Source organism: Cydia fagiglandana, chromosome 6, assembly GCF_963556715.1.
Source record: "Cydia fagiglandana chromosome 6, ilCydFagi1.1, whole genome shotgun sequence".
Classification (NCBI taxonomy): domain Eukaryota; kingdom Metazoa; phylum Arthropoda; class Insecta; order Lepidoptera; family Tortricidae; genus Cydia; species Cydia fagiglandana.
The window spans coordinates 8346632-8369637 of record NC_085937.1 but is presented as its reverse complement, the minus strand read 5'-3'; the positions used below and the strand labels follow the sequence as shown (position 1 = coordinate 8369637).

At 36.1% G+C, this 23006-nt stretch overlaps 1 protein-coding gene across 1 annotated transcript in view; it reads right to left on the bottom strand.

The window, feature by feature from the left end:
* The window catches only part of LOC134665078 (BMP-binding endothelial regulator protein), a 74756-nt gene that overhangs the window by 10763 nt on the left and 40987 nt on the right, over positions 1–23006 (bottom strand). Inside the window, exon 4 of the mRNA XM_063521884.1 lies at positions 2186–2456. Coding sequence (XP_063377954.1) covers positions 2186–2456 — 271 coding nt within the window. The remainder of the gene's footprint in view (positions 1–2185; positions 2457–23006) is intronic.

The following is a 23006-nucleotide window of genomic DNA, read 5'->3' as shown; positions in this document are numbered from 1 at the left end:
GATTTGCCAGTTTCTTATTTGTCGGAGAGTAATAAACATGGTTAATCAAACTTTACAATCGTTAAACCTTTTGGTAGTGCAGTACGAGTATCTGTTTATTGTTTTCTCCTACTTACTATTACTTTTAATTTACGTAGTATTTAATTTATATTTTCTTTAGTTGAAACTTTCACTTGTTTTTGAAGAAAAACAAATGTGAATGAGAAACTAGTTTTTATCGATTACAGAATGACTTGTTAGTTACCTTTTTGACCTAAACGATGTAATATAATATAGATAGAACATAAAAATCAATCACTGCATTGTTTTGATGGCAGTTATCACTATTATAGCAATAAGATCGCAGGAGTGCAGTATAATGGCGAGCTATTGTGCGATGCAGACTACTGCGCAACAAATCTTCAGCTCATTGTCCACTTCGCGTGTGGGCGTGCGCTACCACGGCTCGGCGCCTGGGGGCCGATTTTTGAATTTCGATCACTCGATTTCGTCACTCGAAAATCGGTGGAAAACGGCGAAATGCTAATTTTTTTAATACGAACGATCGAAATTTGGAATCTATTGGTATTGACCACTCGATTTCAATTCTATTAGTAGAATTTAAACGCCTAGTAGTGGAGATATCATTTAACGAAATACACGAAATCGAGTGGTCGAATTTCAAAAATCGGCCCCCTGGATGCTTCTTCCAAGTGTACATTAAACAGTTTTCATAGTTAATTATTAGTTTTGCTTAAGTTGTGGCTATCGTTTATCTAGGAGGAAACAGTAACCTTCTATAACCATTATTTATACTTGTGGGTCAAACAGATCAGTGTGTTACGTTCTTTCCTGTAGACATACACAAGAGTTAAGGGCTATAAAGATTAATTTTCTTATTTAACCCTTATCCGCGTAAAAAGGTCCTCCTTTTATTTACAGAACTATGATAAAATCATTACTTACATGCCCACAAGCTGTTAACTATTGCCCACAGGAGAGAAAAATGTACAGTTCGCGCGAACACGCTAGTTTTCTCTCCTGTGGGCAATAGTTAACAGCTTGTGGGCATGTAAGTAATGATTTTATCATAGTTCTGTAAATAAAAGGAGGACCTTTTTACGCGGATAAGGGTTAAATAAGAAAATTAATCTTTATAGCCCTTAACTCTTGTGTATGTCTACAGGAAAGAACGTAACACACTGATCTGTTTGACCCTTGTAGGAGTTGTAGGACTTTAATATGATGATTCTCTCCAGCAAACTTTGCTACGTTTCGTTGCATTTACATTCCCTGATTCGAGCTAAATAATTTGTTCGAAATTAATAATAAATAAAAAGTTAAGCGACAAACTCCCAACATAGCATTTAGCGCGCAAGCGATTAATAAAACATAAAACCCAACCAATACAGCCATAGTTCGGAATGCGTCGGCAATTTTCAAAAGAAATTTGGAGTCGTCATCTTGTAAATTACTATTATTTGTTATGGAATTAATAAACTTGTTAGAGTTTCGGAGGTAAATTGTTCGTCCGTTTTGGTTTTATTAGATCTGTTGTCGGGTTGTGTTTGTTTTTGTCCGAGATTGCGCTTGTTGGTTGTTTTTTGCCGCGCATGCGTCTGGGTGGGCGCTGCGCGAGACACGGCTGCGCCTGGCCAGAGACCCGCTGCACGCCGAGCAATTATAAACATTCAATATATAAGTATCGTGCATAGCACTCGCGGTGGGAAAAGGCGTCAGTGTGAAACGATCTGAAAATTCCTTTGTCTGTGTTAAGTGTGTTCCTTATAAATTATATTTCTTTTACTGCTGCGTGTTAATTAGGTCCCGTGTATTTATAGTTAGCTTAAAATTGAGGAACATTACATTTATTACAACACAGCTTTCAGCCGACCTATGTACAAAGGTGCTATGAGGTAAACTTACTAGTGCTCGACATGCTAATGCGCAATAGACACCCTGCTGTCACCTCTATTGACAAGTTTTAAGATGACATTACCTACTGGGACCCCGACGAGTATTAGTGCGTTTACCTTGTAATATGTAACTATTTAGTTACCTAAATTTCAAAGGTTTTTTTAATGATTTTATTTCCGCTCTTTCATACATTTATGGACCATCAACACTCTATTAATGATTCTTAAACTTTACACAGCCGTAACATAAGCCAAATCATTGTTTTCAGTAACAGATATCAAAGCCTTACCGCCACAGACAGGACAGTTGTAATGCGTGTGCCGCTGGTGTCTCGGCTTCTCGCATGGCGCGTAGCACTCCGGCCTCGAAATGGTGACGACGCCGGCCTCGCAGCGCAGGACTCGGCCCTCCTCGTCCCACTCCGTGTGCGAGGCGTGCTCAGTGCCGTTGTACCAGCACCCCTTGCAGCGCTCGCAGCAGCCCTTGCGAGGCATCGAGACAGCGCAGTCCTCCACCTGTCCGCACTCTTCTACGCCGTTGCTGCACTCTACGTATCCGTTCTGAAAATATACACCCATTATTTGTATTGCTCTTAGAATTTGGTTCCGGTTCTTAGTTATAATTTTTGGCGACCACGACCAGTGAAATGTCGAAACGTCGGTAAATAAAGGTAACAAAATACATTTGCGATATACTCCGTTGTAAATATAATTTGTGATTATTATAAGAATTTTGGGTGTAGTGGCTAAATTTTAGAACAATATCGTATTCGATTTAGATCATACATATTTGTATTGGTTTGCTTGTGATCGCATGCACTCAATACTCAATCGTGTTCGATCTAGCGTAGTCTAAAAGACACAGGGCCTATATTATACTCATATATCATTATTGTTAGACCACATCATGGCATATACAAATTGCATAATCATTGTCTTGCCTAATGGGTAGTGACCCTGCCTATGAAGCCGTTGGTGCCGGGTTCAAATCCTGGTAAGGGCATTTACTTATTTGTGTGATGAGCACGAATTCAATATTTGTTACCGAGCCGTGGGTGTTTTCTAGGTATTTAAGTATTTATAACTATTTATATGTTATATCTATCGTTGTCTATGTACCCACAACAGCTGTATTGAGCTTACAGTGGGACTTGTGTAGTATTTATTTACTTATTTTATTTATTTACGTATAATATTTATTAATTAGGTAACATAACCTATCTCACCGTAGATATATATTTGCTCGATGTTTCATTTGCCGAATTTTCATTTGACCGAATGCGTTTTTTTCAAATCCATTAAATTTTCCAAACCCTTTGAAAATGGCATCCCGTAGAAGCCTTAGGATTAGGTTAGGATAAATTGATGACCCTTCTAAAAATTCTACGGTTTTCAGAAAAACACGTTCAGCCAAATGAAAATTTCGGGATTTTAATAATCAGTTTTTAAATATTCGGAAATGAGATACGTAACCTGATAATTACTATACTTACTTAGGATCCACGCTTTTACTTACACAACGTTAATGTTTACAATAGGTACCTATTTATAAAAACTAGAATTAACTAGGTACATATTAGTACCTAAGAATATAATAGGTACATAATTATCAGTAAATAGGTATGGAGTTAAATGAAAAATGAATATCGACTTGCGGTCTGTTAAATAAAATAAACACAACAATGTACCTACCAAGTAGCGTGCGGTTGTTCAGCAAAAAACTGTTGGTTAAAGATCAAAAGAATGTGTTCGTAAAACACAAAGACAATTAAATGATTTTTTGTACAAGCAAACAATGTTTCATTACTAACAATAAACTTTAATGTGTCAATTACGCCTACACAAGGTGGCAACCGCGATTGTGGTTGAGCGATACGTACGGAACAGTTTTTATATGTCGTTTTCCTATTAGCCTTTTGTTTTATTCATTTCAAAGGTAACAGATGTGCAGGACCGTAGTGTTCGCATAATCCAAAAGCACAATAAATTAATACATCGCAGTCCTCTGGGGTGATATTCCCACCGCTTGCAGAGCAGAAGCGAGCCTAAGAATCAGGAGTATTTGAAAAGTGCAGGGCCACATTGGCAACATGTTTCAACTGACACACATTAAGTAATTAGTACTTATGAGAATTTAACTAACCCTGCATTTTGGCCAAAACATGTGTTGACATATTTTTTTCATACCACGTAATTCGTACATATTAGTTAACATAGTCACAGTTGTTATGGAGATCCGAGGTCATGTTACAGCGGTTAGCTAACTCGGTCTGAGGATCTAACTTGCCCTAACTCGGTAAGAAAATGGAATGACACCCCTAGCTGGCGCGCCAGACAGCGAGTATTAATTACCTCCATTTGTAAGGCAACGTTGTGGCTGGTACACGGGGTTATTCCCATTTGATCCCACGCCTTAAACCAACAAAAACTCAAGTTCTATCGCACGTTACGTGATAACCCAAAGGATACGACCTTTATTTAATTCAATTTGAGGGTTTTTACGCGTGGGATATAATGGGAATAAGCCAGGCGTGACAATACTGACGATGAGATAGTATTTTATTGACTATTTTACTAAGTACTTTAGTTGTGTAAATTAAAACACTTCTTTATTTTTATTTATTTATCTACTTATTAAAATATAATTTTTAAAATACAATATAACATAAATGGAATCAATTACTAAACGTACTGGTAAAGTTATTTTTGCATGTAAGTGCAAAATGCTTTTTTATTTTTATTTTATTTATTTATCTCCTATATGTTGATAAAATGTTAACTGAAATAAATGTCATATACTCGTACTTACCAAAGACATAGTTACCTCCCAGAGGTGAAATGCTTGATCACTTTTATTTAGTGCATGACATCTATTTAGTGTGACTACTTAACTAAAATCATAAATCAAATTTATGAGGAAACAAATTTAATAAATAAATATTAATAAATGGCCATGCCGCCGTGACCCAGGTGGTTTAGGAGTTTAATAGGCATCTGCCACGATTGCAAATAACGCTAGAGTCGGACCAAGAAAAGCCTGCAGCGGATTTGATAGCCCACGCAGTGCAAGTGTTATTTATACGTCATAATTTCATAAGTTTGGTCTGACTCTACACTGAGAGAAAAGTACAACAAAAATACACTTAGAATTACAAAAATAAACTTAATCCGAGGACAAGGAGAGTTAACTAATAGGAACAAATTGACTTTTGCAATTTCTATTAGTTCTTGCAATTTCTATTATCTGTTTGTTGAAATTATATTTGGGATTACTGAGCTGTTTGTAGAAATAAATAAACTTTACAGAAATAGTGAAAAGTCCATAATTATTACTAAAACTTTATTTTTTCCCCCAGTACAGAACTGTTTTTTTAATTCCTGGTGATGATTTTTCTCTCAGTGTAGTTCGATTCCAGCCTTGAGCACTCCATTGCCTAAGAGAGAGAGATTTTGGTTATTTTTCTTTCGTATTTCGTTTATTTTAGTTTAGTTTACAAATCAAAATATATAATAAAATAATTTGAATTGTTCCCAAGTGATTCCCTTATATTAGGAAGTAATGCCGACTCGATTCAGTTTTAAATTGACTTTTGTCTACTATTTTTTTATTTTGTGATCGTTTTATTTTATTTTATTATATTGTGTTTATTTTATTGGTAAGCAATGCATTGTAGCGATTGTTCCACGTTCTGGGGTTTTATTATGTTTTTCTTCCAATTGCTGGTATAAATCTAATTCAAATCCAATATTTTTAATTTGATTATGCGCGTTTTCCAAAAAGTGTGTGCACTGACTAATATTATCCAATATAATATCAATAGTTATTTGTTTTACAAGGGGGCAAAGTTGTTGTTTAACCGCTCGTGCTAATATTGATATCCGAGCAAGCGAATGATTCCAAATTTGAACCACGAGTGTAGCGAGTGGTTCGAAAAATGGAATCTTGAGCGTTGCGAGGGTTTCAAAGCACGAGGATTAAACAAAATTTGCCCCCGAGTGAAACACAAAATTTTTCACCACACCAACCCGAAGCAAATATTAAATGTAAAATATCAAACAAAATCAAACCAAATCAAATCTAAATTAACTTTATTGAATATTTATCATCGAAAATCATCATTTAGAAGTCAATTCTACCAGCAAACATAAGAAAACAACTCAAAATTTGCATTTGATTACTTTGCCTCACATGTGAATAAAATTCAACTTTGCTATCAGTTTTTGAAGTACAAAGTAAGCCTTTCCGTGCTGGTGTGGTGAAAAATGTCTTATTACGGGCCCTCAACTAGCTTAGTACTGAGAAAACATTAATCTATTCCACATTGCGGTACTTGTTCTCGAGGCTGGCTCTAGTAGATAAAAACGCGCGACACTGACATTTTTGCGACCGCATTGTTCTATTGAATTATAAGCAATGGGTAGGAGGCGCATGAATTTAACGATTAAACATAACACGTAGTAATAAAGCACGTACTTATAGAGACACTATTAGAGACAACGTTACACGTAAGTATATGTGATCCCGCCTCTACAGTATGAGTATCTATAGCGATTTTCTAAGATTAAGTTCGCCATAGTAAGACTATGGCGTAAATGATCTTAGAAAAGCGGACAGGCGATAACTGTAGGGTATACGAGTATAGGTACTCGTAAGAATATAAGAATGCGTATATAAGAATGCGTATATAAGAATGCGTATATTACCTACACAATACCTACTGAATTCTACAAATGGGTCTCTATTTTTCAGTTGCCAAGAACTAAAAAAAAATCAAAACCCCAGTCCGTGGAATTTTATGAGACTCTTCGTGCTATTTGAAACATTTTAGTTGAATAAAAACTGCATCAAACTCGGTTCAGCCAAACGCGGGATAATCGCGAACAAACATACATACATATAAGGCTCAAACTGAGTCCTTTTTTTTGAAGGCGGTTAAAAATAATAGGGTTTTTTTAACCCCATTCAAATGCATATGTTTGCTACTACCTACTAAGTATTACGAGTAAGATAAAAATGTTATTATAATCTGAATTGATATCAAGTAGTTATCGCGTTAATGGTGGCTCCGAAGGTTTATTCAAATTAGCGTATTAAGTGCGAGATGATAATTCTACAGATTAGTAGGAGTGATAAAATAGCAAACGCGTATGTGTCCCGTTCGGCGTGCAATAAGATCGGCTCATGCACATTTAACGAGTTTTTAACGGCTCTTTGTTCGACGCAGGCGCACGTGTGCGGTTTGCGTGTAACGTGCTTTATTAAACATTATGTTAATCACTTTTCTTCATAATTAGACGCCTGCGTAGGCAATGTACTGACATAAAAACTACTAATTTATTTTTTCACTTTGAAAACTATGTCAAGTCTTCAACGAAATCCGTATTAAGTCTTTTACTACCTATTATTATTATACGAGTATGTACCTACCTAAATGATACGATAAAAATATCTAAATATATTTTTTGTACATATCACTAAAATAAATCGCTAATACACAGAAAACAACCATTAAACTTAGATACAGGGAATAGGCCCTATTTATTCTATTCCAGGCAACCTTCAGACAGAAAAAGAATGTAGGTACCTAAGCCAGACTATAAACAAGCCTAAAATCAGATGCCTTGCCTGACAAAAAAACGCAATTAACTGATTTGCAAGACCGAAGTGATTCGATAAGTGTTCCGTGGACAAAGTTTTGTACGGAACACTAAAAATTATAACGATTACTTTGTAATTTCCTTATATCTCATCGCAACAAGCCAGACATGGTTCTTAAATATTAACTATCAATATTTGCACGAATCTGTACACTTGTCATACGTTTTAACACCCAACAGTAACCGCGTCCTAATTTGTATGTGGCCCTGGCCTCTGAGCCGGCGTGAGCGCAGGACAACTGACAACCGGCGTGACTTATTACGTGGTTCTATGGGGTTAGTCCAAGTTTCGCTCGGTTTCATATTAGATACCATCGAAGCTTCGGTTATGACTATTGTGTTTAAAAGTCGTGATAAATATAATATTTCTATACCTAGCGAGCTGAAAAATTGCATGGACAGATTTTTGTATGCGATAGTCAGGAAACGAGCAGACTTCATCAGAGGAGCCACTTAAGCGTTGCCGACTCTTAAGAACCCTGAATACCCGCTTCTTGAAGAGCCCCATATCGTAGCGCAAAGGAAATGGAATGGAATTCATTCATAAGATGCCCGTACACTTTTACAGCTGGGTGTAAGGTACCTCTAGTTGATAACAAACATTATGGCGATCTCAAACTCAAACATTTATTCAGCAAATAGGCCCCAACCAAGGGCACTTTTTCACGTGAAGTTGTTCTACAAGCAATAAAAATAAATCCCAAAAAAGAATAGCCATACTATCATAGCAAGAGACAGATACTACTTATAGGGGCCCGTTTCTCAAAAGCTTATAACGTGTAATACAAGCGGATCTCACTTTTTGATAGCTTTTGTTATAGAGGGATTTCCACTTGTATTACAAGTTACAAGCGAAACGGGCCCCAGGTAAATAGTAATAATAACTTTGGTGGTAAATTCTAGGAATAATTCCTATGCTACATACGACGACATGACTACTAGCTTTGCAAGGACAGACTTCAGCAGTTCCTAATACTCCTACATCACACAACAATTAAATTAAGCCAACAGAGAGCTAACAATTTTATTATAAGTATGTATCTAGCCAGATTATTTCATTGAACTATAGCGACGGTCGAACAACCGAATCTCCACTATCTTCAGTATAACAAGCAATAAACCACGCGGTAGCCTAAACTCCAGAGAAGTGCCTTCTATTTAGTTTTAATATGCTTTACGCGAGGTCACCCATTCTCTGTTGTTTATTGTTTTTCGATAGTTCGGCCGAATTTCATGAGCCGCCTCTTTGAACTAGCCCTCACATAGCGAAATATTTACGGTACACGTCGGATAAAAATAACTGTAAGTCTGTCGACTGGCCATTACTTGCTATAATGCGTGCTGCAAATAAAATAGAACAGATTACATGGCTCCAATTCTCAAGAATCATGGTGAGCTTAAGGTGTGTACTCAGATGTTGATTGCGGTATACAGGGCGTCCCAAGACTATGGGACATCAAGGGAAAGTACCTTAAATATCGTAGATAGGATATTTTGCTGAAAGAAGACATTAATTCAATTTAAAAAACATTTTAAACTGCATTCATAGATTTTGAAATAATTACATGGTTGAACCGGGAATCGAACCCGCTACACGAGAAAAAATTCATTCTGTAGTTTTATCATACAGATTGAAAGGTATCATCATAAGGATTATTTTTTTCTAAATAACATAGTGTCAGACAGAAATAAAAGGAAGACCATGAATTTTAACATTTTTAATTCAAAATTAATCAATTTAATTTATCAAATGCTCAAAATGAGTCCCATTCTGTTGAATACAAAGATTTTTGATTATTTTGCTAAATTTCACATCAAATGTTAAAATTCATGGTCTTCTTTTATTTCTTTTTAAAATAATCATTTTATTTTTTAAATAATCCTTATGATGAAGCCTTTCGATCGGTATGATAAAACTACAGACTACAGGTGATTTTTTTTTCTCGTGTAGCGGGTTCGATTTCCGGTTCAATCATGTAATAATTTAAAAATCTATGAAATATGCAATTTAAATTCTTTTTTAAATTAATATAATGTCTTCTTTCAGCAAAATATCCGATCTACGATATTTTCAGGTACTTTCCCTTGATGTCCCATAGTCTTGGGACACCCTGTATACAGATATTAGCGCTGTTAGCGAAGATTTGAAGAAACACTACAGTTTACGCATAAATTTACAATACATATTTGATTTTCATATTACAATATGTCTGTGATTGTTTTTCTATTTTACCGGGTGTGGCCTGTAACACGAGCAAATAATTAAAACATACCTATAGGTTGTACTCCTCAAACGGTGACACTTTTGTTCAACAACTTAAAAAAATTATGAAGTATTTAGAGTCCCTTTTTTCATATAAAATAAATATTATCTTCAATGGACGCAAACGCACGCCACGCCATATCATTGTGATTGACGTTGCTTGTCACGTCTTAAACATAACAAAATTCGCAATACATTGTATCTTAGAATAAACTTTAAAGTGTATTAAAAATCAAACCACAAGTTATTTTTAAAAGTTGCTGAACAAATGTTAGTCAGTATGAGGAGTACAGCCTACAGTTAAATTTTTTGCTCATATTACAGGCCACACCCGGTATAATGCTTCATTTTTATTGAAATAGAAAGTACTTAAGTTGACTGTTCGACGTGACGACGTCAGGACTTTTCAAAAGATGGTTGTCTAAAAGTGACATTCCATTTCCAACTGCAGCTGCAATACTGTTCATTTTACTATGGAAACGCGTCGCTGTCACTGTCAATTCCCATAGTAAAATGAACAGTGTTGCAGCTGCAGTTGGAAATGGAATGTCACTCTTATCAAACTGCCGCTGTCAGGTTATTACAAAAGTCCAATACAATTACAACAATATACACCCATATTCGAGGGTATCTTTAAATTCCAAGTCATTTTAACAATTTCCAAAGTCTTGTCGCTTTCCAAGAAATAGTTTCCCGTAATTGACTTAGCAATTTAGTCTTAACTTAAAAATCACTAAGTTAAAAAGTAACATAAAGATATCCTTTCCTAATTGGCATAACTGTTAACGTGCACTCAGACATATTTAAAATGCAACTAACATACATATTCGTTACGCTACTTTATGCCATACTGTTCCATATTCAGCGCAGCAGCAGGCCTGACCGATTACCTTGGTAAATAGTGGGAATTAGATCTTTGTATTCACACCGCATCCACCCACCCAGCGAATTAGCGATACACAGCAATGGTCCAGTACTTACCTATATAACTAAACATAAACTGACTAAATTGTTTATACGACAACGGTTTCACTCACTTCAATTTTTACTCGCTATTGGCGACATATTTCGAGCCCATCCTTCCTCAGGCTCGAGTGCTCGCGGCGACTGCAACTCGTGCACGAGTGAAACCGTTGTCGTATAAACAATTTAAAATATGTCTCACGAAAGTTTAATATCGATAATACGACTACTCTATTCCTTATAAGTCGAAAAAGAAGACCTATTAATAGTATCAATTCTATCATTTTAATCTACCTTCCAGTCAGATTGTAGATAATATATTATATTTGGGTTGTGTTTAGGCTTACATACCTACTCACAATTCTCTGCTGTCCATCTATCCGTCCATTCCTGACTCACAGTCGGATGTATCTCAAGAACCGCAATAGGTAGACGGTTACATGCTAATTCAACAAAGACCTAATGACCTAATTATATCAGTGTAAATAACTATTTATTTACGGTCATGTGTTAAATAGGAAATTAAATATTATATTTTACACATAAGTTCACTTGTTGAAAATTGTAATGGACTTTTTCAGTTGATTAAGCCGTCATTCATTGGAGACAAAATAACGGATCAATTTATGAGTAATTAATATGACACGTTGACAGCTCCAATGAGGCGGCGCACCGTGGCCGACTTATCGCTCCTTGGGTTATTAACTCCTAAACTATTTTCCTTGTCTGCCATACCGGACAATCTCATTATTTTTGTCATTTATGTGTTGACTTAGAGTAAGAAGGATAGCTCTAGTTTTTAATCTAAGCATAATCACATGGGCATATGTAAAAAGGTGTTACAGCCTCACTAATCTATATATATAAATGCAAGTGTCCTGACTGACTGACTGACTGATTCATCAACGCAGAGCCGAAACTACAAAAGCCAGAAAGTTGAAATTTGCACACCAGATTGCATTTATAAAGTCTACAAGAGATAAGAAGCGATTTTGAGAAATTCAACCCCTAAGGGGGTTAAAAAGGGGATGAAAGTTTGTATGGGGTTAAAGTTTTCTTTTAAGCTAGGAATTTGAAACTTCGTAAATAGATATATTATTAAAATACAAGAAAACTACTTAATTTCAGCGTTTTTGAAAATTCATATCAAAAAAATTTTCAAGTGGTGGACTTGAATCTTTGTATTTAGGGATATTATTAGAAGACAGGAAAAGTAATTTCAACGTTTTGTAAAATTCATCCCCTACCAGGGTTAAAAAGGGGTTGAAAATATTAATCCATTACAAATGCTTTGAAACTTCGTAGAAAGGCATAATAGCCGATTACAAAAAAAAGTGATTGCAACGTTTTTGGAAATTCAACCCCTAAGGGGGTTAAAAAGGGGATGAAAGTTCGTCTTCGGGTGCAAATTTTATTTTAAGTTAGGAACTTGAAACTTCGTAAAAAAGTATCATATTCAAATACAAGAAAACAAATTTCAGCGTTTTAGAAAATTCATCCCCCAAGGTGGTGAAAAAGGGGTTGAAAGTTTGTATGGATATCAAAAAATTTTTCGAGCGCGGGACTTGAATCTTTGTATTTGGGGATATTATTAAAAGACAATAAAAGTAAATTCAGCGTTTTGAAAAATTCATCCCCTAACAGGGTTAAAAAGGGGATGAAAGTTTGTATGGGGTTAAAGTTTTCTTTTGAGCTACGAATTTGAAACTTCGTTAAAAGATATATTATTAAAATACAAGAAAACTAATTTCAGAGTTTTTGAAAATTCAACCCCTAAGGTGGTGAAAAAGGGGTTGAAAGTTTGTATGGATATCAAACATTTTTTCGAGTGTGGGACTTGAATCTTTGTATTTAGGGATATTATTAGAAGACAGGAAAAGTAATTTCAGCGTTTTGTAAAATTCATCCCCTAACAGGGTTAAAAAGGGGTTGAAAGTTTGAATCCATTACAAATGGTTTTGAAACTTCTTAGAAAGGCATAATAGCCGATTACAAAAAAAAGTGATTGCAACGTTTTTGGAAATTCAACCCCTAAGGGGGTTATAAAGGGGATGAAAGTTCGTCTTCAGGTGCAAATTTTATTTGAAGCTAGGAACTTGAAACTTTGTAAAAAGGTATTATATTAAAATACAAGAAAACTAATTTCAGCGTCTGAAAATTCATCCCTATGGTGGTGAAAACGGGGTTGAAAGTTTGTATGGATATCATGTATTTTTTCGAGCGCGGGATTTGAATCTTTGTATTTGGGGATATTATTAGAAAACAATAAAAGTGATTTCAGCGATTTGTAAAATTCATCCCCTAACAGGGTTAAAATGGCGTTCAAAGTTTGAATCCATTACAAATGCTTTGAAACTTCTTAGAAAGACATAATAGCCGATTACAAAAAAAAGTAATTGCAACGTTTTTGGAAATTCAATCCCTAAGGGGGCTAAAAAGGGGATGAAAATTCGTCTTGGGGTGTAAATTTAATTTTAAGCTAGGAACTTTAACTTTTTGGAAAAAAAGGTAATAAATTAAAAAACATGAAAACTAATTCAAGCATTTTTGAAAATCATCCCCCAAGGTGATGAGAAAGGGGTTGAAAGTTTGTATGGAGATCAGATATTTTGTGAGTGCGGAATGCGGAACTTGAATCTTTGTATAAGGGCATAGGTACCTATTATGAGAATACAAGAAAAGTAATTTCAGCAACCAACATCAAAATCCACGTGACTTAAAACTTCATACAACTTGCTAAAAAAGTAAAGTACTTAATTTCAACATTGCTTGGATATGAAAATTATAGGTACTAAAGATGTAAAATGTTGAAGATAAGATTCCACGCGGACGAAGTCGCGGGCAACAGCTAGTAAAATAATACGATTCTATTGCCAAATTGTATTGCATTCGAGTAGAATTTCAGATATTTTTGACTAATTTGTATAGGTAATTACCTAAACACACACACACTAGGTATTACACCTATGATGTTTCACTATTGTATGGAAAAAGTTTCGGTACTTTTTCTGACTTCTCTCACCAATCGAGTCTCCCTAAAGTCCCTAAACTACAAACTCTACACACAAGTAAGGTAAGTTAAGGTATGCAAATCTTTGGATTTTCAATATACGCGAACATAAAAGTTCTTAGTATAAGACATTTATTTCAGTTTATAATTTATATACTAGTGTTTCTACTTGATAAAAACAAATTAAAATATTTTCTGAACATAATTTAATTTGTTCAAATACTTCATAACATAAATGTTATTTTATTTAAACCAGGCGTGGCTCACTCCGCGATTTCGTCGCTTTGCAACAAGTAGCTACAAGTAAATCTGTTCCACACCAATTTTGGTGGCTAGCCATAAGCCGCGCGTGGCGCTGTCGCCACTTAGCGGCCATATCTGTCCTGATCGTAACAGACGCGTTTTGTTAGAGAGTAAGTCTTCTGTACCTAGTACTATTATTTATTCTGTGGTTATACGTTAAAATGAACAGAATTTGCTAATTCATAAATTGAAATGATGCGCGTACGCACGCGGTATCTCTGTTTTCGGGCGACACCGCCCGGCCACTTCCCGTTGCTGTGATAACTGTGTCCTCAGCGCTTCCTAGCTTGCGCAATGCCACGTGGCACCTTCAATCTGGATTAATTAATGCTATGCTATAAAGAGTGGCTAAAAAATAATGGCATTCCCGTTGCCAGAGAGGTTTTGGGATTAGGTATACTGAGACACTTTTACTATGGGACCAATCCGGAAATCGCGAAATAAACGTTTGGGTGTTTCATACATTTTGGCCGGTCCATTTTATATGGGAGGGTATAAGTATAGGAATTTAATTATTTTTTAGCCATCGTGTATAATATAATATGCCTCTATTACCTATATTGATTTTTATGCGGTCTTCCATAAATTTAATTTATCTATTTACAGGAATATAGTGACTGGTACGTAAATACATTTGACGTTTAAAATAACTCTTGCACTACGTGTGCTATCAAAACCATTGCAGACTTATCTTGGTCTAACTCTAGTTGCTAGCCTACTGAAATATCTTGTAGATAACTAAAACACCCATATCCAACATGATTAATTTATTTTTTAATAGAAAAATATAATGAGAAAGAAAACGTGTTAAATTTGAATATTGTGGCATCTACGATACGCGTAGCAGGGCACTAACTCGGCATTCCACGATGTTGTCTTAAACATGCAAGTTAAGATTCATTTTAAATGTTTATCTCTCAATTTACATACATAATGAAGTTTACGGAGTATAACAGCACAGACAGCTCGGGGACGATGGTTCTTATACCTGCTTGGCGAACACATATCCATTTAGGCACCGGCTGTATTTTTGCGATACTTAATATATTTAAAATACCTGATAAGTACACATTTAGTTTTTTTCTCACACTTGCATGGAAGTGTTATCTTTAATGTAGCATTTCGACCACTTAAGTATTGATAAAAATTGCATTCGCCTGCATTTGATTTTCGTACACCAGTTTCTCGTGAAGGGCGCAATTTACCCACACACTTAAAAACTCCGGTTTTATTTGCATTGGTTTGATAGAAGTTAAATTTATTTTGTAACTAACTTACTTGCATTTTGAGAACATCTTTAAAGATACCTAGGTTTTTGTTCATAATCGCCCGGTGAACGATATTAATCAAATGGTAGTCAAATATCAATCACGTTACGATAGGAAATTGATCATAATACATATTTTGTAAAATATTCCTTACCTAATACTTATTTTTGTATTTATTTTCAAAAAAATTTAAAGTGACTCTGTCTATATATATTATGTTACCTCTCGATTTCTTTGATATTTGGTATGAAGATATAATACGTATTATATAGTATCAGTCTGGAGGAAAATCATCATTCTATTCAGATGAAGTGAGGCAGAAGCTAGTGAGATGACAAGCCCGAAATTCGGTGTGTTTACTCATAATAAATTATAAATAAACCTATCAAAATTCAAAACCAATCCCCACACCTAAACCCAGCATTCAGCGGGCTTATGAACCTTCTATTCCCATGTCTAGTCCCATGTCCATTATGTTCACTATTTCTTTAAACATAAGAATTGTTTTGTACTTGTATTAACATCATTTATTTTGCACACATTTTTTAACACTTACAAAATAATGTGTAGGCAAATGTGTTTAGGTTTATTTATGGCACCGATATCATACTAATATTTTGCGGTTCCGATTATAGACCCTAATATTTCAAGCCGCAATGTCGGCCTTATCTTTCGGTAGTAAAATACATTATGTCCAAAACAAAAGTAAGGGTGTTTCCGATAATAACATTAAGTAGGTATAGGTACATTGTTTTGTACCAATTTGAATTTTATTCCTGCTTTAAAAGCTTGGTTAGATTAGAATAAATACTCAAGCAACCAAACTGATTTTTTTCATTTTCAATTGATCGGGAAATTGTAGATTCGATATTCGTAAGCTATTCGAATCTGCGATAACCCGACATTTGCGATACCAGTATTGAAAATATACAGAATTAACAGAATGTACCTGTTGAATCCTATGCCTAGATATAACAAGTCAGAAAATTGATAATGTTCAAACCTGATTGCACTTTAAAACTAATCCGCAATCATTATGTAGGTACTTACATAGTTATTATCCATTGAAAACTTTATTTTGCCTTTAATATATTTACGGCGATAGCACAAAGCTCGGTATGCTTCATACAGATTTTAAATGGAGTGCTAATTGTAGGTATATTTACGGCGATAGCACAAAGCTCGGTATAGGGTTGCAAATAGAAAAAAAACCAAATGTTTTTTTTTTCAAATTTATGAAAAAAAACGTGAAAAAAAACCTGGCACCATGGTTTTTTTTTCTAAATTAGGTTTTTTTTCAGATGAACAAAAATATGCTCAATAATAACAACGTACATTTTAATTCCATAACGTTCAGTATACAAACAATTTTTGGGGAATCCCTGAATTCCCCGATGCGGCGACGAGAGGCGTTGGTGTTGCCAACAGTAAATTGCGATAACTACCACTACAGATTTCATTTATGTTGTTATTAATCAAAGTTGTTAAATTAAATTGGTTTAATGGTTATCATAAAGTCTAAAACAAGTAAAACAACCGTATAAAAGTATTAACTGCCTTGCAAATTTTGAGTTTTCATACTTTTGAAAAAAAACGTACTCCAGAAAAAAAACGGTTTTTTTCACGGTTTTTTTTCATGTTTTTTTTTTCAAGTCAGAAAAAAAACCGTTTTTTTACAACCCTAGCTCGGTATGCTTCATACAGATTTTAAATGGAGTGCTAATTGTAATTTGCCTTTAATATATTTACGGTGATAGCACAAAGCTCGGTATGCTTCATACAGATTTTAAATGGAGTGCTAATTGTATACGTTTAAAGGTAAATAAGTAGAGGTAATTGTATCCAGGCAAGTAAGCGATCCCGACCGGCGACAGCGCAAGGCCGAGTGTGGGTTGGCTCCGTGAGCGCGGCGCCTCGCTTCTTACCACGACACTACGTTTTTTGCACAACACACGCGCGGCATATCGATTCTATACACTTCATCACAGAGCAATTAACATCGTATTAAGACCGCTGCGACTTCATCAAGGGTAATAGCACAGACTTTTAAGGAAGCTATTCGTTAGCGCACGTCCATCCATCATTATGATGAACGCATCTCTGGCGCTTACATTTTTCGAAGAAAAAGTTAAACGTGTTCAATAGGCGTGATAGACTTCTAGTTACAAGCAATTACATGCAAAAATTTTTTTTTAATGTGAGCAAGTCGGTAATAATTAAGCTTTGTGGTGACTGAATCCCTAGATAACATTTATATAAAAAGCACACAAAGTAAGTAGTACCTGGTCCAATACTAATGACTACTTACATATACCTCATAACTACTAACAAATATAGGCGCCTACTTTATGAACTACGCTTGTGAGTTTACTCTGATTATAAAATTAACAGAATCGTATTATTCACCATGCTCATACATTTTCTGGAAAACAATGAAAGATAAATTAAGCAGCAGAGCTAGGAAATAAGGATTCATAAAAATTACAGATCTTCACCTTCACCGAAATGATTAGGCAAATCATAATTTACTAGCCAACGGTACGTAAAGTAAACATCCTAATATACAAAGAATTTGCATTAGACTTGATTTTTTGCATCATAGCAAAACATAATAACAATGTTGATGATGTGTGGTGTGTAAAAAATACGCTTTGCTAGAAGAACCGGTGCGACCGCATACCGCGCGCTTGCGGCAAGGCCCGGCGCTCCGCGGCGACGCGGGCACCTGCGCACCCGCTCTCGACACTCACCCACTTTCACATTTGGACCCGACATCCACATACGCTCCACACTTAAACCCTTCTGCACCTTACACTCCACATTATAAGAACTAATTTCCCGAAATATCCCCTTGCAGTACATGCAGCGCGTGGCAACCATCAACAATTAGGTATTATGACCAGACAGTGCCAACGTCAATAAAGACATTGGTGCAGCCAAATAAATATACAGTTCGGAGATTTTAATTAAGCATGGACCTAATTGAAACTGGAAAGCCAGAAGCTTGAAAGTCGAATTATGTAATATTTTTATAATTGTGTGTACTAACTATTAATTTAAGATAATTCTTAAGTGTATAGGTACCTACAACGAGCTACGAAGCGGCTTAACGTAGTCTGCGAACGCAGTCCGATCATTACAGGTACTTGACTTAGCAATTTACTTGTAACTATAAAGTACAATTTACGAGATATTAATAGACGGCAGGGCCTCGATAAAAATAGTTGGACACGGAACATTACTTAATTATTGGCCAGCCCCGTCAGCCACTTCTAACGTTAGAATTGCCGGGTTACTGGATTCAATTAAATTGTCATGAAGGTTCCGAGAACTATTATTACGGTAGCGGCATTTTACTGTTAAATTATGAACTCGCTTTTTGTTGCATAAAATAAATTTGCACATAATAGCTGTCGTGGTCGCTAGAATTTGTATTTGCAAGAGCTTGACTAAAATTATTCTGCGACGCAATTTGCCAACCGCTTTTAAAATCAAATAAGTCATTGAGGTATGTAAGAACTTATTTCTAACAGTACAATCAAGTTTAAAATGAGCTCGTACCAACGAATTAGATCCCGTGCACCTTCTTAAAATACTTGACTTTAAACAGTGAGTAAACATACATGGCGACCCGTTTGCAGCTTACGAGATGGAAAACGAGGCGTTAACTTTGGAGAATTTAATACAGCGCGAAGTAAAACTGCGCGTCGATAAATAACACGGCTCATTAAAGTAAGCGGTGCGCGGGAGCCACGAGATGCTATCAACCGGCTACTAGCCGTATATAAAAAGGCTAATGGCACCCCCAGGTCAACTTGACCCCGACGCAGCCGCGCTAGCGCACCGATCTCACGCAAATTAACTACATACGTATCAGTATAAATACATTTTGACTCCATCTCCTAAACTGCAAGTTAAATATTTCCTTTACCAATAATGTTTGTTGCAATAAAAACCATTATTAGTGGCATATATGTAAAAATTAAATAATCTCTTGAGCTTTAGACTTATGGGTTCACTCTTCTATTGCATTTGTCTAATATGCAGCTTGATAAATCATAAAAATTCTATGGTACGGTGTCCCATCGTCGTTATGTGGCACGCGACAAAAAAGCCCATTAAGCAAATGTATATTTTAATACAGAATAAGCGATAAATCTCGCGATGGGCTTTCGAATTCCGCGCAAGTCATCCGACGAGGTGAGATCGGCTGGGAAATACCACTCGCGTGTAGGTACTTACGTACGCAACCTTGCTCATACATACTTATGTCGTGTCGCTGACAACTATGCAGTGATAACGAATTAATATGTGACAGTGTCATTTGCGAATAAAATAAATCACAACGATTTATAGAACTACATATTGATTTTTATCAAGAGATATCCATCTCATGCTTAATAGAGGATATTGTAAGATTACAAATAGGCTGATTTTGTTGGTACCACAGATTTGGTGATTGCTCTGAAATGGAATGAGTTTATTAGGTAAGGTATGCGTTCGATGTCAAACCTTTACTTAGATTAAACCAACATCTATATCAAGTATTATTGTGGTATTATTAGTTGAACAGCAAGACAGTAAAAAAGATAGCGGCACTATTTATAAGAATAATGTTATCTAGACATGTGTAGCATTTAGAATCCAAGCAATAAAGGAATGCTCGTAGCAGCTGCGTCGGATTGCTAGTGTATGCGGTTCATTGCGGTTCCGCATTGCGAGTTTTTGCGCGGGCGCTGCGCGGGTCGGCACGCGCCGCGCCGGCCCGGCCCGCCACGCCGGCACCTCGCCGGTTCACTGACTAGCTTTGAACAATGCTCAGAAGGACTTATAACCCTTAATATTGATATCCATTTAAGATACCTTCATTCCGGCTTGGTACATTAATAGGGTCCATTTCATTATTGATAGAACATTTACCTTGTTACTGATTTTAAATAACTAGTAGGGGAGAGCGGGTTTAAACGGACCGGAGATAAGTTGATCCGATGGGAATAGGAACGCAAGTAAACCATGGAGCGATTCGTATGATGTTTGTCGCGAAAAGTCAGATCACTATGCGGTTGCAGGAGCCGTTTTCGTTGCTTCCATTATAGTAGAATAGTAGTTATGGAAAATAAATCAAAAACGAGGGCACAACGAGCCCCGCGGATAATCACATTTTTGCTTTGGATTTTTTTACTATCTGTTGATAGTACACAACAAATTATCATATATTTCGACGAACTGCAAAATACTCTTTTAGCGTGTGTGAACTGAGATTTAAATATTTGCCGGATAAGTTGTAATTTTAGCAACGGAACAACCCGCCCCATAGCGGGGCTAGTTGTTCCGTTCCGACCTATCTCATAAAAAATAATTTGGCCAAGCCCGAGATAGTTCGAGGCATTTAGTGTTCCGTACGGCTACCATCAGTTTGGCATTGACATTAAACGCTACCGTTAACGTAATTTACTTTCTATGCATCTCGCTTGTACTGACATATTAGTGCGAAAGAGATATATAGAAAGTAAATTACGTTCACGATATCGTACCGCTCGCATCGTTATATTTTACAGAGGTTGTTTGCCTGTTTTTAGGATACCGTATTCAAGTACCTTATAGGAACCCTTATAGTTTCTTAACCCTTGTAGTTTTTACTACATATTTAATATCTCATTAATTCTGAGACAAAATTTGTTTGTGGTGGCCGAATAAACTTTCAACAACAAATGTAAATATGGAATTCGCTAAAAAAAATGGAGACAGGCGGTATCAGGGACACAGGCGCTATGGTTGACGTGAAACGTGGTATAGACAGCTAATGCGAAGGCCGAAGGCCGAGCTCCGCGTAGGGCCGAAGGCCCGAAGCGTCCAGAATGTCAGTGCTTAAACAAAGAACAATAGTACAAGTGTCCAAATGCGAAGGTCAAAGGCCGAGCTCCGCGTGCACAGAGCAATAGTACAAGTGTCTAAATGCGAAGGCCAAAGGCGGAGCTCCGCGTAGGGCCGAAGGCCCGAAGCGTCCAGGATGTCAGTGCTTTAGCACAGAACAATAGTACAAGTGTCTAAATGCGAAAGCCGAAGGCCGAGCCCCGCGTAGGGCCGAAAGCCCGAAGCGTCCAGGATGTCAGTGCTTTAACACAGAATAATATTACAAGTGTCTAAATGCGAAGACCGAAGGTCGAGCTCTGCGTAGGGCCGAAGGCCCGAAGCGTCCAGGCCTTCGGCCCTACGCGGAGCTCAGCCTTCCGAATATTGTGTATATTGTTTCGACGAATCAGATTCTCTCAATAAAATCTATAGATGAGGCCATAGCTTTAAATAAACGCTACACAGCGGAACGAAATAGCGATTAATTGAAGCTTCAATATCTTCGTTAAACCTAAACATAATTGAAATGCTAATGGATAATGAATACCTATATTATAATATAATAAAATTATTCAATTATTGCGGAACACATATTTTAGTAGATATTTATGTATTTTAATTAAATATCTGAACTTTCCCTTGGTTCCCTGCTGGGGCGTGACGATAAAATTGTGATCTGATAACCACAATAAAGAATAAAAGCGTTTTTGTTCATTTTAGGTATCGTTAAACTTTTGAAGTAAAATTAAAATTGCAAGAAATATCCATAGTTTATCGATATGACTTTATCGACATGGCTACAGCAAGGTGGGCCACATTGTTAATCGTACACAAAACAAAAGTGATAACAGTGACAGCTCGCTTAGACGTAATCTTTGTATATTATATATCTATGTCTAAAATACTTGGAAAAGTTACGAGAGGCAAGCGTCTGTCGGACGCTTCGGACCTTCGAATCGGTCCTACGCAGAGCTCAGCCTTCCGAATATTGTGTATATTGTTTCGACGAATCAGATTCTCTCAATAAAATCTATAGATGAGGCCATAGCTGTAAATAAATATTATAAATAAATAAATAAATAATAAATAAATATTATAGGACATTCTTACACAGATTGACTAAGTCCCACAGTAAGCTCAAGAAGGCTTGTGTTGTGGGTACTCAGACAACGATATATATAATATACAAATACTTAAATACATAGAAAACACCCATGACTCAGGAACAAATATCTGTATCATCATACAAATAAATGCCCTTACTGGGATTCGAACCCAGGACCATCGGCTTCGCAGGCAGGGTCACTACCCACTAGGCCAGACCGGTCGTCAAATAATATTAAATGACTTAAGTAATAACCTCTATACGCTTTACTAACACTATGTGTCATATTGTGAAAAAATAAACACAACGACAGCGAAGAACGGAATCATAAACGGAATTCTTAATTTGAATTTTTCAGATTTTTGAGATACCTAATCCATTGGTTGGAAAGCCCGTTCGAAATTTAAACTTTATTTGCAATATAATAAGGTTGTATTTTGTAGATCTCTCTCATACTTATAGTAGGCTATTCAAATAAAATTAAATATCCCACAAAAATAAGCAAGCAGAATTAAACTTTGTGTCAAAGACATAAGTCATAAATTTCAATACCAAAGTTTTAACTAAGGATCTTTCTAGTTAATACTACTGCTTAATATGAAATGACCAGTGTAAGCATCAGTTAGCTAGCCCTAAGCAACCAAAGACCAGGCTGCAGTTAAAAAACTAATAAAGATAAAGTTAAGCT